The 19,894-nt window shown below is 42.5% G+C and overlaps 2 protein-coding genes across 5 annotated transcripts in view; one reads left to right on the forward strand and one right to left on the reverse strand.

The window, feature by feature from the left end:
* Positions 1-19,894, forward strand: part of PARP9 (poly(ADP-ribose) polymerase family member 9) — a 64,889-nt gene that overhangs the window by 21,835 nt on the left and 23,160 nt on the right. For all 4 annotated transcript variants that reach the window (XM_027679047.1, XM_027679045.1, XM_027679046.1 and 1 more), the window contains one exon: positions 965-1,053. The gene's annotated coding sequence lies outside the window, so the exon portion shown is untranslated. The remainder of the gene's footprint in view (positions 1-964; positions 1,054-19,894) is intronic.
* Positions 590-18,805, reverse strand: LOC113965512 (poly [ADP-ribose] polymerase 14-like). Its single transcript, XM_027679040.1, has 19 exons — positions 18,591-18,805; positions 18,379-18,485; positions 18,270-18,303; positions 17,272-17,346; positions 16,355-16,552; positions 15,884-16,171; positions 13,812-14,048; positions 10,687-12,941; positions 9,027-9,257; positions 8,534-8,755; positions 7,469-7,559; positions 6,390-6,539; positions 5,801-5,863; positions 4,595-4,762; positions 3,526-3,732; positions 2,833-3,426; positions 2,229-2,374; positions 1,522-1,696; positions 590-1,313 (listed from the first exon to the last, which is right to left on the reverse strand). The coding sequence occupies exons 1-19, from the start codon at positions 18,793-18,795 to the stop codon at positions 1,024-1,026; spliced, it is 5,736 nt and encodes a 1,911-aa protein (XP_027534841.1). The 5' UTR covers positions 18,796-18,805; the 3' UTR covers positions 590-1,023.

Below are 19,894 nucleotides of genomic sequence, written 5' to 3' on the forward strand. Positions count from 1 at the left end.
TAAAAATAAAACTTAAGACTTTTGGCCCCCATATCCATATCTTGATTTCAAGCTCCAGGTGAAATTGATTTCAAGACACTTGATTTCAACAGTCAGCATTTTTCAGTGGTTAGAAAACTGACATAATGAGAAGCAATGAGGCCCAAAGGGAGTTGTTCCAGCACTGTCACAATGGGATGGGTGAGAATGAACAGCCTGATGTTTATGGCTCTACTGAGATACTTGAACTGCAGGTTCAAGTACCTCACACCACGTTCCCAGAAAAGGTGTTCCTTGGCCATAGTTCCTCTGCAATAGTTATTGGTCACATGGACACACCAACACCAACCCACAGTAGAACTTTAACAGCAACCCAACCAATTACGTAAAGAAGGTATTGGAAGATTTTTTTCTTAATCATCTAACCAAATAAGTCAAAGCCAATTCATTCAGAGGAGCTAAGAGTTTTCAGTAGTTGGAGGCACTGCAAAGCAACAGGTTTATGGCATTAAAACCAAGTCAATCCATATCTGTAACATCAAGTTCATTGAAGTTCAGTGGTTGAAAATCAATGCTAAAAGTTCTGACAGGTCTAGACAAACATAAGCCATTAACTATTACTAGTTTATTTATTGAAAACCACTGTGTCATAATCCACAATGAGATTGTCACTTATGAGTGTAAGAAGGCATCAGAAATGCAACACTGAACAGTTCGTGGCTGCACTATCTCTTTCCACTCCTCATCAGCAATTAGGAAGGCCCTAAGGCTGCATGGAAAAGGTGATACAGTACAAAGACTTGATATGTAATCTAGCAGAAGTTTTCAGTACAAAGTTATGCTCAAGTGTTAAACATGCTCAGCTGCTCCAAGTGTAAACAAGAAGTCTACTTCAGGGGTATCAGAAATCGCTAGATTGCTTAAATGGAAACAGAAATTAATTTGATGCAACTAATTATTGTTTTCATTGTGTGTTTTGTTATAGGTGTTTCCATCCTATACAAAGGCTGAAAGACCTGCAATCGTGGCTGCAATCAAAACAACTTATCTAGTGAAAGTAATAAGGTATTCTGGGTAAGCTTGAATGTCATTAAAAATTACAAACATGGATGGCCGGCTCACATTATCAGTCGAACTATCAAACAGATCTATAGAGTTACTAGCATTTTTTGGTTCTGGAGTGATCGCTCCTTTTCTGCCCTGAGAATATTCTCCAACGAGGACTCGAGCCAAGTACATGTACTTCTTCCCATTTATATCTGGTTTAGAGTAGTTGTCGTGGGCAGAATAGTTGGCATTAACAGCAAAGTACGTTCCATTTCCGAAGTTTGCAGCTGTAGTCAGAAAAACAAATGTTTGTGAGTGTTTCAGTAGAAGCAATCCCTTATCTGCCACCTTCAGAGCCAGTGAATTTGCTTTTGATTTACAATACAGAGATATAACAAAACAAATGATTTTGCAAGGCAGGACTATTCAGATGGCATGGTAAATCAGTCCTAGCCTCTTTCAGGAAAACAAGGGTTGCTTAGATAGTCACTTTACCGTGTATTCCAGCATAGCTCCGGTCAAATCCACGGTTGTTAATTAAGGTTAATGACTCTTTACTTGTCCCATGAAACAGAAGCCTCTCATTATTTGTGTTGCCATTTTTTTTATCCATTTCACGCTTTTTTATTTGGTAGGCCTTCCAAAAATATGGGTTCTGCACCCTTTCAATCTGCAAAGTTTTAAAGCAAGAAAGACAGAAAGAAAGAGGGTGGGTTCCTGTCACGAAAAAAATTTGCGCATAGACAGTTCGATCTGCTTCCAAGATTCCCCTCCCAACTCCAATGCTTTTATACCAAATGATGAAACAAGTTAGTCAAATCCTTCCAAACTCTGGCATGCAGACAGCAGAACCCAGGCCAGAACACGACAGAAACACTCCATGGGAAACAATACAGGAGCGTTTTGCAGTTTTCTGGGCCAGAGATGACCCCCCTGCCTGCACAGAACACACAGCTTACGTGGGCAAATGCTGTGCTCTGTTACAGCAAAAAGCATTCCAAGAGCACTCTCCCTTGGCGCTGAAGAAGCAACTGCTTAAGAGCTGCTTCAAATACCCCATTAAACTGATGCTGGTTGAAGTTAGTGACAGCCAAAAAAACTTGTCCAACTCCAGAAATCCAAGTGGAATTACTTTTTCCATTGTTGTTAGTATCTTTTATCACTTACCATCAAAGTATTTATGCTCAGAAATGATGACATACCTTTTCAATTCTGAATGACTGACAGGTCTGCAGAAACCTTTCCTGCACATCTCTGTACTCTCTTGTTTCTGGTCTTAGTTCCACTATTTTGAGTCGCTCATTTTCCATATTGTCCCACGTTGCAGGGAGCACTGTTGACTCTTGATCTGCAGAAGAAACATGATCAATCATATTTACACAAATCCCCTGCTTAAAATTCAATATGCCCTGCTACAAATCCTTCTAAAAGCCCATACATCTTGCTTATGGATGAGTCAGAAAGAGGTAGCTCCTTATCAGTACCAGCAGTAAATAGAAAAGACACATCTGAAAAACAGAAGTGAGCTGAGAGCTAGAATGACAGCTGCTACAAACACCTAATTATTGCTAGAAAGCTTGTTAAGAACCTCAGAACGCATTACCTACTTTTCAAAATATTTTAAATAAACTGCAGGGTTCTTTTATTTTTAATTCCCAATTCAGTTCCTTTCTACATTCTCCAGAAAAGCAACTGCGCAAAGCTCCTAACAATACTTTGAATATTCTTACCATTCCTTCTCTTACTAGGCTGGATGCAACCTGGTTTTCACATGGAACCTCAGTTTGTCAAGATGCTTTTACTTACCTTCAGATTTATCAACACGTCTAATGGATGTTTGCTTTCCTTGGTCATCCACAGCATATTTAAGTTTCATATCCACTGTGTATTTTTTCTCACCAATGGTGACTGAAATACTTTTCTGCTTTCCCCTGTAAGCATTTTCCAACTGCATATTTGTAAGACTATCAAAGGGCACATAGGAATCCTCTTCAAAATATTGCCATTCAATTAAATTTTGTAAAAGTCTTGCTTGGACCTCTTCCTGTTTAGTAGCTTTTACCTTGAGGATCATTTTCTGAATAGCTGAATGAGCAATCCAGACATCTTTCCCAAAACCTGAAATTCCAATAGAGGTACCATTCAAACAAAGAGAAATTTTTAATTTCTTTTGTAGGTGACGCAGTTCCTCTCTCTCTTCTTCACTGAAATGAGAGATGGAGTCATCTGCAATTTCTGTCTGAAGCTGTTCCTTTGAAATTGCACTTCTCAGCCAGTTTTCAGTTTCTTCCACTTCCTTTTTAATTTCACCGCAAATTTGCACAACAGCCAGGTCGATTTTCTTTTCCATAACTCCTGTGTTTTTTTCCTTTGGGGAACGTTTCTCAGGGCTCCGGAATGCTACATTGAAATACATAAATATTGTAATTAATATGAATCATTACTACCTGCTGCTAAACAGATTGGTCTATAACCTGCACTAAAGTGATATGTACTTACATTTTATCTTGGAAATAAATGATTTGACTGGTGTTTTAGCAGGCTTTTCTCTTTTCTGCATGCTTGTATGGAACACACTCAGCAGATGTGGCTGAAAGATGACAACTTTAACAGTTTTCACAGTTGCAGCAGAGTTCCTTCTTGCAAAGTCAGTTACTGCATCTATCATCTTGTCAGCTACCTCAGCAGGATTGCGGCCTGCCTCTCCTGAAAAAAGTTAGAGATATTTTGCTTTTAAGAACTGCTAATAATTTGCAAATTATTAAAACATCTTTACAAGAACAGCTATGAACATACCCACAATCACTTGGATCATAAACAGGTCAAGAATAATGTCAGGCAGGCAATTAGGAAAGGTTTCTATTTATCATAAGAAAAAAGTTTGAGACCACCTTTCCAGCAAAGGAAAAATGGAAGTTTCCTTTTGTTGGCATGGCAACCATTTAGGTTATGATGTAGATTGTACAGCTTGGGTACCTAATAGGCCATGGGCCTGATGCTCAGTGGCCCAGTAACCAACTCCTTGCTCAAAATGCAGGTCTAGTTTTATTCATGCAAGGGGTTACCCCATGCATGGGGCACAGTTCTGGATTCTCTGATGCTATGGATTTCTACCGAACTAACTGAAAATAACAAGAGGAGAAAAAGGGACAATCCAGCGTTTTTGTCTGGCTCATGTTCCACCTGCATCAACCCTGCTTGTGTGGCTGCCAGGCAGAGTTGCATCTACTGATTTCAGCAACGGAGAAGTAGCTCCCTGGCTGTTCTCCCTGAGCTGCACACATATCAGGCTGCAGGTTCCCCAGGAAGCACAGACATACCTTTGAATCCCTGTTAGCAAGGAAGTGTTGGTTCTAGAATACTCATACTCTTTATGTACTAAATGTCTCCAAGGAGTGAAGCTTTCTAGCTCTTCATAAACCTCTAATAACAGTTTTGAAGATTGAAGTTTCCGGATATATTTTCACCAAATAATAACCCCTCCAGATAAATCAAACTCATTGTTTGAGCCCTGAGATCAGCAGAATCATATGCACTGAACCCATTTCAAAAAAAGGGAGACACAGACCTGTTCCAATTGCTGGGAAGGCGACAGAGGTGCACCCCTGTAATTCACACTCCTGGAGCACCTGGAAAACTAGAAACTTGATATCATCTTGGGCAACAAAATGGATTATTTTTTTGCATGGCAGGTTTCCTCCTTGGGTGATGATATAGCTCTTGTGAGGTTTCTGGGCTGAAATAAGTAGTAGAACATAATCAACAATTATCCGCAATATAGATGTGTACTAGTCCTCATTAAGAAATAAGAAATGGTGACAAATATGCCCCAGGATAAGCTTCGTGTCTCTGTCCATAGAGTAAGCAACTCCCTCTCTCTATTTTCACTTTCAAGGCACAAGGATTCAATTTATGTTTGTAAAATATGTGCCTCTTTTGATAAATAAATTTTGTGTGTGCCTTTATTTATCCAGTTTGCTCTGCAGACTTGGAGAACTTTATGCAGACAGGCACTCTGTTATCACAAACAGCATGACATCCACCCCTAGGCTGCCTAGCCCCCAAATTACCCTCTTGGCCTGTGCAAGAGAGCTTTGTTTACCCCTGATTGCCTCCACATAATTCTTTTCCTTTGGTTAGTCTTCCAAGCTGACCTCCACACCTTCATCTTTCCCACTTCCTTTATTTTGTGGGGTTTTAAACCACATACTTGTCCATCCTTACTTCCCTTTCATTATAGCTGCTGTTCACCAGCTCGATTTGGTCTACAAATAAATGCCTCTTCTGAGGCAGGAACCCAGCTTCACACTACTGAAAAGTAGTCACACAGAGGATGTGGTAGTGGATTACTAGTTATGCCAAAGCAAACATTTTCTTACTCAGAAATAACGAAAGGAGTTGCAGGTAGACAGTTGTTTCCAGTAACTTATGGCTTGTCTATTAACATTTCTGACAACATCTTGCTTGCTCACGGCTGTGTTCAATGTAGACTCTTTGTTTTTATCATGGAAAGCTTAATTGGAATAAGAGGATGTAATAACTAACAGATTTAGATCTTTACATGTGTTCAGAAGGCATCTCCTCTTGAAGATTTTTCTTTTCCTTCCTTCACTAGATGTTTTACAAATATTACATTAACTGATTTAAAAAATAGCTGCTGTAACACAGTGCATAATACAGATGGAAGTACAGTAGGCAACACTGATAAATTATTCCAGCAGATTCCCTGCCGTGCATTAACACCTTCAGAAGGATCAGAAATGTTGTACCATACCTAGTAGACAACATTCAACTTCAACTGCTTTTCCAGCACCATTCAGAATTGCTCTTGAGACACCTTAAATGAGAAGAGGTACATGAATCCACTGTTACTACTGTTAATGCTGTTAAAGTCCCTTCTGAGGCAGAACTGCATCCACATAATATCTAAAAATATCTCAATGCCAGTAACAGTAAATGTTTTCATTGAAAAGCACTGTTGCCAAAATTTTAGACTGTCACTTTTCAACAAAGTGATGTCTAAAGTACCCAACAAGTTTCCCCAAGGTCAAGACTCACTGAGGTTTGTCTTCTCCTTTAGTTTGAGAGGTATTCTATAAATAGATTCTATATTAAAAAAAAAATTATTAGTTTCCTTTTCTGCAAGAGAGTCTTAAACATGCCATCCTGTAACATAGATTACCAAGAAAATAAAGTTTCAGACAGTACTTAATTGAACCTTTGTACCCTAAGAAGCAAAACAGAAACCACACTGTGAAAAAAAATAAAAGGGTATGAAGCATTGAAGAAAATACTTCCTTGTCTCCTTTCCCAGCCCTTCCAAGCACATGTACTGTTTTCACACACAATATCAACTAAAATACCTGTTTGGAGGTTGAAGGTTTGGTTTGTTATGTTTACAATGACATCTCCCTTTTCCTTGGTAATATCACCTTCTTCTACCTGGAACACGATGGAGCCAATTGTCATTTCACGTAAATTATGTGCTGAGGTTGAAGAGGTAGTAGAAAAAGCTGCAGGAAAAGAAATACAGACCCTGAGCAGAAGGGAGTGATGATGTAAAAGATAAGGGACCTGTTCATGGGTACAACACCTATAGACACCACAGTTTGGCTACAGACTCAGCCTGTGGAGAGGATTGCCTGCCATGCTAACTGAAAACCACCCCTTCTCACAGGAGTCTTTGCTCAACCTGCACTATTCCCATCATTTCTACTCATGACAGGATGGCAGGGAAAATGTGTTTTGCTGCACACCTGGAATACAGGACACTACTTAGTGACATTTCACCGTGTAAGCCTTTGTAAAACCCCTACGTAAGACAGCAGCAAACTTTCCAAGTCTTACTCTTTTGCTCCTCTGTCTCACAGAGTTTCCAGGCAGCTTCTCTACTGCATGACAGGTGGAATTTTTTATCCATGTGTTATTTGTAAAATTTTATTTAAGTTTTCAACATGTAACTGATTTTTTACAGGCTGCATTTCCATTAAGCTGGATAACACCAAAGATATTTCAGTTTGGTTTTGCTACTCATCTGAATATGTAAAAGGTTTAAGAGTATTCCAAAGAGACCACTTTAAGACATGTAACCAGGAACTCATCTGCCTTCCCAGGACATAGGAAGACATTGACCTCTTCACAGTCGAATCTAGTGCTGCAGCAACAAAAGAAAAAGCTCTGCTTGTGCCCTTGGCACATGATAGCTTCTGCTGTCCCGACTTGTAGGGGCACTATCCAGATAAGGAAACATAGGTACATTTTTTTCTTAGCATCTCCAATACTATTTCAGACATAACTCAACCTGAAAATACAGCCACCTGGAGTTTGGGAATTATATGCTCACCGAACAAATATCTAAACATCCATTATGAATGCATTCCCTGAAATATTTTAAAGAATAAAAGAATCCACTAGGCATGTAGCTTCTGTGAAACAAGCTTACCTGTGCCTTGGCCAGCCTCATTTGGAGAAGGCTTCTGCATTTCAACACCTACAGTATTTCCACACCTCTTCTCAAGTTCATCTAAAAATACCTAGAGAAGGAAATTACAATCAACTCCTGTAGAAGTTCTTTACACAGTAGAAATAAAAGTTTGAAAAGTCAAGTTAAAAAACATTAAGAAAGAGCTAAACACAAATTACTTCATACCATCTGCCATAATGTGATGGCAAGGCCTGGCACATGTTCTCAGAGAGCAGGGCTTTTCAGCGTGAACAATAGGCAGAATCACAAATAAGTAACTCAAAGGCCTAGCCCCATTCCACAGGGATAGAGCAAGAGATGGCATCCTTACACTGAGGGGCTAGTTTACACTTAGCTTTTCCAAGTAATGCCACCCCTCTCTACATAAGCAGCTCAGGCTTTGATGCAGTAGCCTTCAGGTTTGGTCTTTCAAAATGTATTAGCTACTTCACAAAATAGCAGAAGCCAACAGATGCAGAAACACTTATCTGGACATTAATTCACAGTGTGACTGCTCTCTTTCAGTGTCAAATGAGTAATTAGAGCAAGTATATAGAAAATTTGTGCTAAAGTGATACTAAAGAAAGGGGGATGCAGAATACTGGGATGTTTCTACTGGAGAAGTCTGTCAGCACAGCATACCTAGCACAATTATTTTTCCTAAAAAGACACTAGCACTCCATCTAAAACACTCCTTTTTTTCAGGAGTGGAGGCATTGATGCAGGAGTTACAATATACCTGTCAAGACCTATTGACTAAGGAATTAGGTGAGTTCATGAGATAAAGAATAATTACATTTTTGTCTGTATTACTGCCAGGAAACAGAAAAGGACACGAAAGGAGCAGGTCTGTACAGGACAGGCAGGTGACCATGACGAGCAGAACCAAAATGAGAACTTTCAGTATAGACAAGAGAGACTATCAGCAAACTTTTTCTTTAGTGTAAGAACAAGCACCCTGTGGATTCTTTGAAGATCATCAGACAGCCAAGTATCATCAAATAAACCAGGATATCATAGAGAAAGAAAACCAGAGTAACTCACCTGAATATGAGCTGTGTCTTTTGGATGCAACAGAAAGTGAACTTCCTCAAGAGAATTTACTCCATTTTTACTACTGAATTCAAACACCTTGTCAAACAATAATTCAGCAACAATAAAGGTTGGGAATCCTAAATTTCCTGTCCCAATTGCTGGGAAAGTAATTGACTTTAAAGATAGTTCTTCAGCAATTTCCAGACATTTTGTGATGATGTCACCAAAGACCTGTAAAGCACAATCATTTTTTCAGTTACTAAAGGTATTTTTTTTTCAGCATGTGCAATATAGCACTTTCCCTTTTAGCTTGCTAATAAAATACAATTAATTGCATACATCACAAGGAATTCATCAATCAACAAGAGATCAGCCCCGCAGTTAAAAAAGAACAGGTCAAACTCTCCTGTCTTCTATGACACTGTCCCTGATTTCAAAGGAAAAGTGGCATTAAACACACTACAAAGCCCAGACAAATTCCAGCCAATAAAACACCTTATACCTGTGAAGATGTTTTTCTCTGGAACCACGCAGGTACAATAGCATGAAGCACAACACTGCAGTCTAGATTGTAACCATTTGTTTTCAATACAGCTCCCTCTTCAGCTCTTCCTAGGCCTTGTTTTCTCAACTCTGTCTGAAGCATTGGCCCTGCCTTGCTTAGCAAAGCTTTAGCAAGTGGCCCTTTATCAAGCTGGAGATCTTTGCCAACACTGATGACAACAACTGATGTCTGAAAAACACACAAGCAAAAAGTACCTTTTATGTATCAAATTTAAATTTAAATTTTGCATTGATTAATCAAAACAGCCCACCTGATGGCTTACAAAGTAAATTTTTGGGACAGCAATCAGAGTGAACAAAGTTTGGAATGAAACAGAAGTTATGCTCAATTCTAATACCATGAGCCTACCCAAAGAAACACAAAAGTTGAGTTAACAATGAAATTCATTTCAGCTTGATGGGAGACACTTAAAATTCTGCATTCCTGGTTTATTCTTTCTACCTCCACATGAAAAACATTTATGCAAGTTTGTTCTCCAAGAGAGGCTCACAGACCAAAATCTATGTTCACTGAGGTAGGCAGGACTCCCATGCATGGCTGATCTATGGGAAAAGCAGAACCTGAAGACAAACAAGACTGGAGGAAACTTAAGGAGAAAGAAGTGAGAAAAGTAACTTCTAAATGAGAGAAATACAAAGGCCTATGAACATTTCGTCAAGCCCTATATCCAGCTCCTTGGCAAGGACCTCTGTACACATTTTAACATATATTCTGTCCTGTCCAACTAGAAGAGCTGCATGCACAAGCTGTGGGAGGCATCCACACCTGAAAGGACTTCCCGTCCATTATGGAAAGAGTTCTGAACAGAGTTGCTTCCAGTATTGGCAATCTCAGTAAAACAGCTATCAGCCAGCTAACAGAATTTTGATGCAGCAGGCAACTGGAAATCAATTAGTGAAGATGGTTCTTCACAGGAAATGCAATAGTAACTGCATGTTTCATGCCAATGACAGAGCAAATAAAAGTTTCTCAGACCAATATCCCACAGATGCAAGGAAAACAGGACTGGCTATAGACCCAGGCTCAGATGTAAATGTCTCTGCTGTTGCAGGAGCACAGTGGACCTGGAAGCATCAGCCAGTCTCACATAGCAAGGTACTCATGTTGGCCAATACTGAGCACTCTCTTTTGCTTTTGTACTAGTACCACACTCTCATAATCAGGATTTCTGGAAAGGTCAATGCTGCCTGAAGATGGTTTCTGCCCAGCAAGGAAGGATCGGGAGGGTTTGGAGCCCAAACCAATTCCTGCTGACCTCAGTTGCTTCTGGTAAACTGTAACGTACCATGTGCACAGGGATCTCTGGAGCCGTCTGGACACAATCCTGAGTAACATGCTCCAAAGGACCCTACCTGGGGTTGGACTAGATGATAAAATGCAATGCTGCACAGCCATCTGTATCTACCATGTCAGACAGTCACCTAACAGCATTTCTTGTTATCAGCAGTGATAGCCAATTTCAGCAACATGTCAAACATGGCAGTGTTGCTAATTACAGATAATGGTCTAGGGTTGGTCATTTATTGGTTTTGTGTTTCAAAAAAAACACAAAAAACCCCACTTGGTATTTCAATGGCAGATAATTTAAAACACTTACTGTAGCATCTTCAATGCTTCCTGTTTGCAGCACAATATCGAGGCCTTCCTCAGTTGTTATGCAAGGTAAGTTCTTGCTTTTTTGAGAAATTCTGCGCTCCCTAGGTTGAGGAATTTTACTGGTCTGATGCAGGGACCTGTAGGAAGGTGAAGAATCTGGAAACACTTCTCTAAGTGCCTTGCTGAAAGCCTGAATGTTATCCTGTACAATATCCACAAGATGAACCTCCTTCAAGCTGCTGTCCCCCATGGATCCTTCCAAGGTCTCCTTGATAGAGGATACAATTGAATATGTACACAGTTCCAGTGGAAAGCCAAAAATCCCTCCACTTATAGCAGGCAGAGCTATGGAACAACAATTGTATGTTTCAGCTAGTTCTAGACATTTCTTCACTGTCTTCCTCAACAAGTCCACGCACTTTTCTGGATCCTCCTTCCTCCACCTGGGCCCAACAGCATGAATGACGTTCTTGCAGGGGAGTTTCCCAGCGCCCGTGATAACTGCGTTCCCAGGCTGGAAATGCCCGTTCTTCCTCACCAGTTCATCACACTCTTCTTGCAGTGCTGGACCAGCAGCTCTTAGCAGTGCATCAGCAAGGCCACCAATGTGCTTTAGGTCTTCATTAGATGCATTCACCACAACATCAACAGAATGAGTGCATAAGTCAGCTCTATAAACTGCTATTACAATGTCACCCATGGTCACTTGCATATAGGGCTTGCCTTCATTACTATGTTCTTGCTGTTCTTCCAGGTGCTCTTCTGAGTGCTCTTCCAGTCGGACTAAACATTTAAACTCTTGTTTTGCATGGGAGGCCAAAACCCGTTCGTGCTCTTTGAAATATGACTTGGCTCCTGGTGCTCCAATTACCACACGCTTATAGTACAGGCCAGCTAGAATTCGCTCAACTAAGTTGACTCCTTCCAGCACTTTTGGCCTCGATCCACTCAAGGATATAACTCTACACTTTTTCTGTGTGCTAAAGTCAACTTTCACACCTTTTCTCAGTAAGCCACCCCAAACATCAACCTTCTCTTTCTCAAAAAACATTATGACCGCCATGGGCTTTCCTCCGATGACTCTTTGTACCTGTGTGTTTTCATCTATAAAGCTGGAAAGTTCCTCAAAGGCTTTTGCTACTGCTTGAGAACAACCAGCAATGATGACCTGACTCCCTGCCTGAGTGACTGTTACAGCGTCATTAGAGCAGTTTTGCTTGGTGAGCATCTGCCATTTCTCCTCCTGGAGGACTGACTCGTCCTCCAAAGCAATGCTTTTGTAGTCCAGTTCCTTCTTTATTTCTTCTTCTGCTTTTAGGAGATCTTCAGGAGTACTCCCTTTCAAGATGACAGCTCCTGTGCCAAGCTCATAAAAGGCGCTAATTTGTTTTGACATAAACAGACTCTGTGATAGGGTTTCATTATCAATATGCTCTAAAAACTGGAAAATGTAAGGGTGGATATTAACTGTTTTCTTTACCATTTTGTGCATAGTATCGAATATTTCCCCTTTTACTTTATAAACTTCCTCAGGCACACCACATAGGTTAATTATTTTCTGCAAATAATCGTAAGTTATTTTCAGACCTGGGAACTCCATACGAAATTTTTCTTCCAGGCCAGAAACCTGTAAAATTCCATATTCCCCTGGACTCACTGTCACCACTTGTTCAGTTCTTTGCTTTTCTCTTTCAATTTCTCTGATGGCCTTTTCAATCAGAACCTTCAGTTCTTGTTTGACCTTATTCACAACTTCTTTTTCTCCCACTAGAACAAGTAAATCCTTGGAAATACATGGGATCATCAGAACTTCATCACAGGGAAAGCTGTTTCTAATGGCTTCCCACACCTCTGCGCTTACTTGATATTGAATTGCTTCATACTTTGATATGCTTTGTGAAAAGGCTGCGGAAACATTTTCCTTCCATGCCTTGACCAACTGAGAAACTGATCTTTTCCGCTCAGACAAAACAGCTGAAGGATGCAAGGAAACTTTTGGGTCTGCACAGTGGGGTTCAGGCCACGCTGGCACACAATTACACTTTGCCATTTCACAATTTATAGCCGCAATGAGGCTGCTATTTTTTTGCAAATAATTCCAGATATAGGGGTCCAGAGGCAATGTAATTGGATCTGGCTTCTTTATCTGTGGCCCTTCCTTTCCATATAGAGCTGTTCCCAGCGAGGTGTAGTAAGGATAGACAGAGATTGGCGTTTTGTTGAATGTATGTTTCTTTGCCAGGATATTTGTTACATCTAAAACGAACAAACAAAACCCCAGACTATTAATGTCAGTATTTAAGATCTTCTGTTTTGTTTCTGTGTTCTTTTTGTTGTTTGGGTTTTTTTAAACTATGTTTTCTAAATAATAATGTTTGTTATTTCTAAGAACATTTTTAGATTCATTTCCCTCCCTAGATAGAAATAATTCCAAATTATTGAAGAATTATTTATTTTAAATGCCAGAAACTAAGTTGGAGAGAGAAGGTCAAGCACAACACAGTCTACTTCTGGGAGGAGGTATGCACAGTCTCTGCCCCCACTTCTCTTATATGCTGTACTTAAAGTGCCCAGCTCAGCAGTTGTTTGGGTTATACTCAGCAGTATCAAACCTCAGCTCCTCCATTTTCCCACAGAAAGAGCATCTCTTTCTTTCAACTTCCCTTCAGCTCTCCCCTTCACTGCAGTGGCTCTAGCTTCCCTCTTGTCCTTCACCTTCCACTCATCTTTCTGTCACTGACTGGACAAGCCACACCACCTACTCTCCAGCCAAAAAAGCTGCCCAAGACATTATCCCCTGATGACCCAGACAGCACACACTGCCATGGGACAGCTGGTGGTGAAGGTGGCAGGCTGGAGGGAAAGTCCCCTGCACTCAAACTGCAACCTGAACTCTATAAGGATCAGTGCCAGGGTGAAATAAGCTGTCCAGAAAAAGGAAACAGTTCTATGCCTCATGCCCAGCTGGCCCAAAACTGAGGCTTGCACAGGTAGCAGAGACCTGCTGACAAAGCACCAGATCTGCTGTTTTATGAGGGCAAAGGAGACAATTCTCTAGAAAATACACATTTTGATCCTTAAATAAGAAGTTCTCAAAGAAATAAGGGCTTTGCATTTCTGCATTACCTTTATGGTCACTGAATGTAATGATAGCTGCATCTTCATCAGGCAGCTGTTGAACATCCATCACTTGTGCACCTCCGTTCCTCTTATTTTCAAAGTAGATGGTTATATAGTCACTGGATGTGTTGGGTGGTATATTTTCAGCCCTAATGCTCTTTGTTAGCTCAAGGCACCGTGCAGTAATGTTTTGTTGCTTTGCTCTGTGGTTTTGATTAACCTTTTTAGCAAATTCCCCTGTATCTAGGAAGAGAAAGGAGAAGAAAATAATAAAAACAAGTTCCAACTTGGAGCTTGCTTTTCTATCTCGGTGTTAGCAGACTATCACTGTGTGCATTGATCAAAGCACTGAATTACAAAATCAACTCAGAGGTGCCCACAAAGCTACTTCTTTCCACATATTCGGTATCTGCCACCCAGTATTCCCCTCATGGTTGATCATAATTGTTGACCACAATGACTGCACCCAGAATTTGCCACTAGTTTTCCTGCTGACTAGAACTGGATCTCTTTAACCCCAGAAGGAAACAAGATCAGGTTCATTTTTGGGCTATGGCTTTGTACACAACTAATCAGACATGACTCAACAGTTCAAATTCTCTCAGTTTTATGATAAATACATTTTCTTTTTGGCTACTCCTCCCCTCTTATCATCACACTAAAGGACAGTCAAATCACTTTTACATCTTTCAGGGAAAAACAGTTAAGTTTTTTATTTCCTAAAGGCTACACCAAAAATTTAGGACTGGACCACAACATAAGAGACAAATAATTGCTGATTTCTAAGGCAGAAAAATCTACACCTTCTCAGAAGCTAAAAAATTCTTTGGTTTAGTTAAACCACATACTAATCCCTTCACAACTAAGATTTCTCAGCAACTTCATTTTTATATATTACCAATAATACCAGTATTATCTCTAAGTTGATTCAAAGTGATACATAACTTCTTTTCACCACATTCTATCTTCTACAAATTTAGAATTTTTCCATATGTAAGACTCAATTCTCTCTTCTTTCCTGTCCCACCTTCTCACCCAGAATCAAGCACATGTAAAGTCATCTTGTCCCTAAAAGGACTCCAGCACAGCAGCACTGAAAGAATCCTGAAGCCAGTTCACCACTGTCAGTTTAATTCAGTTCTCTCTCTGCAACAAGAGCCATGACATTTGGCTGATAAGCTTTCTGGATCCAGTCTTTTCATACCACTTACTTTTGCCCAAATCCTGGGATGGGATTTGATAATAAAATCAACCATAAGTCCACCAGAAAGTCTCCCCAGTCCCTCACTGTGGGAAGTAGGAGCAGACACCTCTCCATCACCTGCAAGATGCCTTTGTCATCAATCGTTAATAAGATCGAAAAGAAAGTGTATGGTATTGAACACACTAAAAACCACATATTAGCTTAACAACTCACTGGTACCACAGCATCAGGCAATGCATGTGGTGTTAGTGCCATGCTTCACATAACTGGTGCTGCCACTCTGTAAGGACAGCTGGACTTGCCTCAGCATCCCAGGGTACCAGTATCCCATCCGCAGCAATGGCCACAGCAGGCATCTAGAGAAGTTGTAAGAAGATGCTGCTTCCTCAACTCTCTCCAAGCTTCCAGTCTATGACAGTACACTTCTCCAGCCTGACACAGTCTGCTTAATAACCTTAAAAACCTCTGCTCCACATACTTGTCCAATTTTCTTGTAATCCATACGAACTTACCACACATGTAAAACCTTTTGTCAAGGACAACCTTTGTCATCAAACTGTTCTCAGACCAAGTACATCCTTCACTGCTTGTTCTAAGTTATAGTTTGGTTTTAGTTCTACTTGTTCTGTTTACTATCCAAATCAGAGCTAGCTCTCATCTGACTTTCACTGGCCTCTACACCTTACAGATAAAAGGTATGGCATTACTTTAGTAGCGTTAAGTCCTCCTTTAAAAGGACTTTAAAAGGACACAATATCAGAACAAACCTTAAAAATATGACAGAAAACACTCACTTCTTGCTTAGTCTCACTCACACACACACATGCAAACAAGTAGCTAATAAGAAAGAGCTTCAACTCCGACTCCTTCTTACCAGTATTTGCAGTAAAAGTAACTACAGCAGCACGTAACTCAGGGATCATTTCCACACTGAAGTCACCATCATCCTCTGACAAGCCGCTGACGTTCTCGACCAGCATAATAACCATGCAATCTTTTACTGTCTCCTTCATATTCTCCAGCACAACTGAGGTGGAAGGCAGGGATCCTTCAGAGTTTTCCGCTTGGCACGGCTCCTGCAGAGTGTCCCCTTGCCACGGTTTCACGAACAGATCAATTTTCTTCACCTTGTGATGCTTCCTTTGCAAAACTTCCTGGGCATCTAGTCGCACAGGAAAAAAACCAAAGATGTGATCTTCCCTTTCCCACAGCAGACCATATTAAATAATAAAAACAATACACCATTTCTGCTTGGAGCAATGCCCACAAAGAGATCCAGCACCAGCAAAGGCCTATTTTAAAAAGGGAACTTTAGCAGTATAACAGCCATAACACGCAAGCATACCTTGCTCATCCTCAAAGGTGATGATAATTCGCTGATCCTCTTTGACATAGGACTCGATGATTCCCCCACCAGACTTCTTTTTATTTTCGAAGTACATTTCCACAATCTCATCTTCTATTTCTTCCCCAGAGGCAGTGGTTACTACTATGACAGACTTCCTAGAGGTCGCTTCTTCTTCTTCCAATTTCTCACATGATTCTGGAAAAAAGATCACACTCCAATGCCTTAGGCAAAAGTTAAGAAAAATACCAAGCTTCTTATATTCCAAGCTTTCACACCACTTCTTGTTCAGACCACACATAAGGTCAGGGAAAAGAACAGAGTAAGAATTCCAAACAAGTTAAGCATATCAGTAGTGGGAGCTGCCATAACAACAGGTGAGGAAAAAATGCTTCACTTCAGCACCAGGCAAGGACAGCAGAAGTAAAGGCTACAAAATTTTCTGCACAAACACACAATGAGGGGAACCAGTGCTCTTCTGCCTGGGCACTTTCTCCATTCACAGTTCCAGCCACTGCTGTGGGTACATGGGGTCTACATGCGCTAGCTGCCACAGTAGCTCAGGTGTACCTGGGGTACAAAGATACTGATATTCCGGCACAGGTTGCCCCAGGAGGGCTGGGAGCATCTGGGAAGGTCTGGGAAGGGACAGCCTTAGCCAGAACAGAGGCCAGCATCTACCGCTGTTTCCAAAGGAACTGACCTGACTGAGGCAGCCACTGAAGTGGGGACTTTAAAGGGACTCACAAAGGAAAAAACCCATTTATTTCTTTTAGTCTGAGATCACAATTCCTACACTACATTAGACAAACACCACAAGCCACACGGCTGACCAGGGCACTACCACAGCAGGAAGGTCCATGAAAACCAAAGAAGCAAGAATACACTGGTCACCGCTGGATAAGTGGCACACTTACCTGCCTTCTCCTGCAGAGTACACACAGGAGTCTCCTTACTCTGGCAGGTGGAAAGAGACACCTGGGGTTCATTAACTAGAGATAAATGACAATGATTTCTCAGTTACTGGGTACTTCAAGAAGAAAAAGGTCACATTCGTGTACACCCAGGACCTAACACAGCTTGAAGTAAGTTTCATTTGACACTGCCAGAATCCCAGACTTCCATAGATTCCTCTTTTTAAAATGTATGTTGAATTGGTTGCAGAAATACTCTGAGCTCAAGAAGGCTCAGGCATAATGTTAAAAATCAAACTAGTGCACGGTCATGCTGAGTGAACCACCGTGAACACGTCCTCCCATGCACTACACACTGTCCTCACACAAAAACTGCCTTGAACATGAGAAGTGCCAAGGACATCTCCCCTTGGGAGGGAAGCACATCTGGAAACTGGCATCTCTGGAAAAGCCTCTATTATGATGTGTTCTGACTCTACACAACAGATCTACTTGCTAGTTTAGAACAGGAAGAAATGCAACTAAATTAGAAAACAAAAGATAAGGTGATATCACCCAAACTGCTTCTCCACCCTGCGCCCTCAGTTCCCACCTGTGCACAAATAGGTCAAGGAGCTGTGTGTGTGTATTAACCTTGTGTGTATTAGCTCTGTGTGTATTCATTAGTCGGGTGGGTATTGATTAGCTGGTGTATTAGCTGTGTGTGTATTAGCCCCTCTAGCCAGAGCAGTGGGTCTGTGCGGTGCCTGCGGGCTGGCTCGCGGGCTGCGGTTTAGGAAATACGTCGGTTTTGGGATGCGGGAAATGAGGGAGAGCGCAGGGTAGGGGAATCAAAGCGCTAGAGCGCTGTTCGCCCGGCCCAGCCAAGCACCAGAATGCAGATCTCCCCATCCCCGCTCCGCCTCCCTTCCCATCCCCGTTCCTCTGCCCGGGCTCCCCTGGCCAGTGCCCCGCCAGCCCCAGGCGCTTCAGTCCCGCGCCGCGTCCCACGCTGCCCCTACCTGGCGCCTCGGCCCCGCCGGCCCGTCCCTCCTCCTGCAAGGGAACAAGAGGAGAGCGGTCACCGGCGGCCCCTCGCCCGCCGCCCGCCCGGCCCCGCGCCCGTCTCACCTGCGCGGAGTCGCCGCCTGCGGGCAGCGCGGTGACCTGCAGCGACAGCCGCCCGCCGGGCCCCCACTCGAGCTCGTGGACTCGCCGGTCCAGCACCCGCTGCCTCACTGCCAACACAACAGGCACCGGTCATGGGGGATGCGGCGCTCCCCGCCCCTCCGAACCGCGGGCAGCACCATCAGCACCCCGACCCGCCCGGCCCGGCCGCTCACCCTCGGGGCGGGCGAAGCAGACGAGGAGGTGCCCGGTCCCGGTCTCGGCGTCGGTCCCGGCTCGCAGCTCGCACTCGCCGCCTCCCGAGCGCTTCTGGCTCTGGAAGTAGCAGAGCAGCTTCTTTTTCAGGGCGGGCGGCGGCTCGGCGGAGCCCCAGTCCCCGCGCACCAGCAGCGGGAAGGCGCCCGGCCGCTGCCCCGCCATCGCCGCACCGACGGCTCCGCTCCCCGCCGCTTTCGCTTTCATTTCTTCATCGAGGAAACCCGACGCGCCGGGCTCCGCCCAGTGGCGGGAACAGGCGGCTCCCCCGGTCCCGGGGCTGGCCGGGGGCCAGGACCGGTCTCTCACGGCCCGCGGAGCGCTGCCGGGCTGCACTGCCCGTTATGCCTCCACAGGTATCACAAGTACAGTGTTTTCAACGCCGGACCTAATGGTCACGCACTGGGTAACAGTCGCTCTCCCTGCCTTAAACTTTCAAGTCAAGTCGTAACCCAAAGTAAAATTACCCGTTTTCATGATTCTCTGTCAGAGAAGCTTCTACAACTGTGCAAGATTGCAACGAAAGAGTATTTTCCTCAGACCAATGTGACGGCTAGCTGAGACATTTTCAACTGAGTGCTCAGGACTTTCCCTTTCAAAGCTTACAGTTCTCAGCTATTTCATGCTGTGTATTTTAGTAATGTAACACTAAAATAGCAGATAAATTATTTTTCCTCCCTAACGTCATGGAAAGTTCATTAAGAAAATGGATAAATAACCAAATGTCATTAAATATGATCAATATGGGTGGATGCCAGCTAAGAAAAGGTATCATCAGACACACTGCTGAGCAGTCTATGGGAATGCCTTTGTTTCTCAATGGGCAACGGATTAATCTGTTGTTTCCTAATGCACTGTTCTGTCCACAACAAGCCCAGTTACATGCTGTCCTCCCTTGCTGTAACTCAGGCACAATTCCTGACTGTGATTACAAATCAAGTACATTTATTCCTAAACTGTACAGCTACGATTAGGAAGTAAAGGTCTATACAGCTGGTTATAGGATAAAGGCTTGGGAGCTTTCCGTGACAGTCAACAGGACTCTGCTGCACAAATCAGCCTGCAAACTTTGCCACAGACAAAATGGGAGGCAGTCAGTTATTGAATCATAGAATCACAGAATCATAGAATCAGCTGGGCTGGAAGAGACCTCTGAGATCATCAAGTCCAATCCTTGATCCACTACAGCTGCAGTTACTAGACCATGGCACTAAGTGCCACACACAGTCTCTTTTTAAATATCTCCAGGGATGGAGAATCCACT

This window comes from Neopelma chrysocephalum, unplaced genomic scaffold (genome assembly GCF_003984885.1).
Source record: "Neopelma chrysocephalum unplaced genomic scaffold, ASM398488v2 Primary Assembly neopelma1_44, whole genome shotgun sequence".
Classification (NCBI taxonomy): domain Eukaryota; kingdom Metazoa; phylum Chordata; class Aves; order Passeriformes; family Pipridae; genus Neopelma; species Neopelma chrysocephalum.

Excerpts from the sequence above, each read along its gene's own strand:
- LOC113965512 (XM_027679040.1), bottom strand. The coding sequence starts at position 18,795 with ATGGCGGGGCAGCGGCCGGGCGCCTTCCCGCTGCTGGTGCGCGGGGAC. Across the intron at positions 2,375-2,832 it reads ACGTGTTGATAAATCTGAAG|ATCAAGAGTCAACAGTGCTC; the intron begins GTAAGTAAAAGC and ends TTTCTTCTGCAG. Across the intron at positions 1,314-1,521 it reads GAGCTATGCTGGAATACACG|CTGCAAACTTCGGAAATGGA; the intron begins GTAAAGTGACTA and ends TTCTGACTACAG.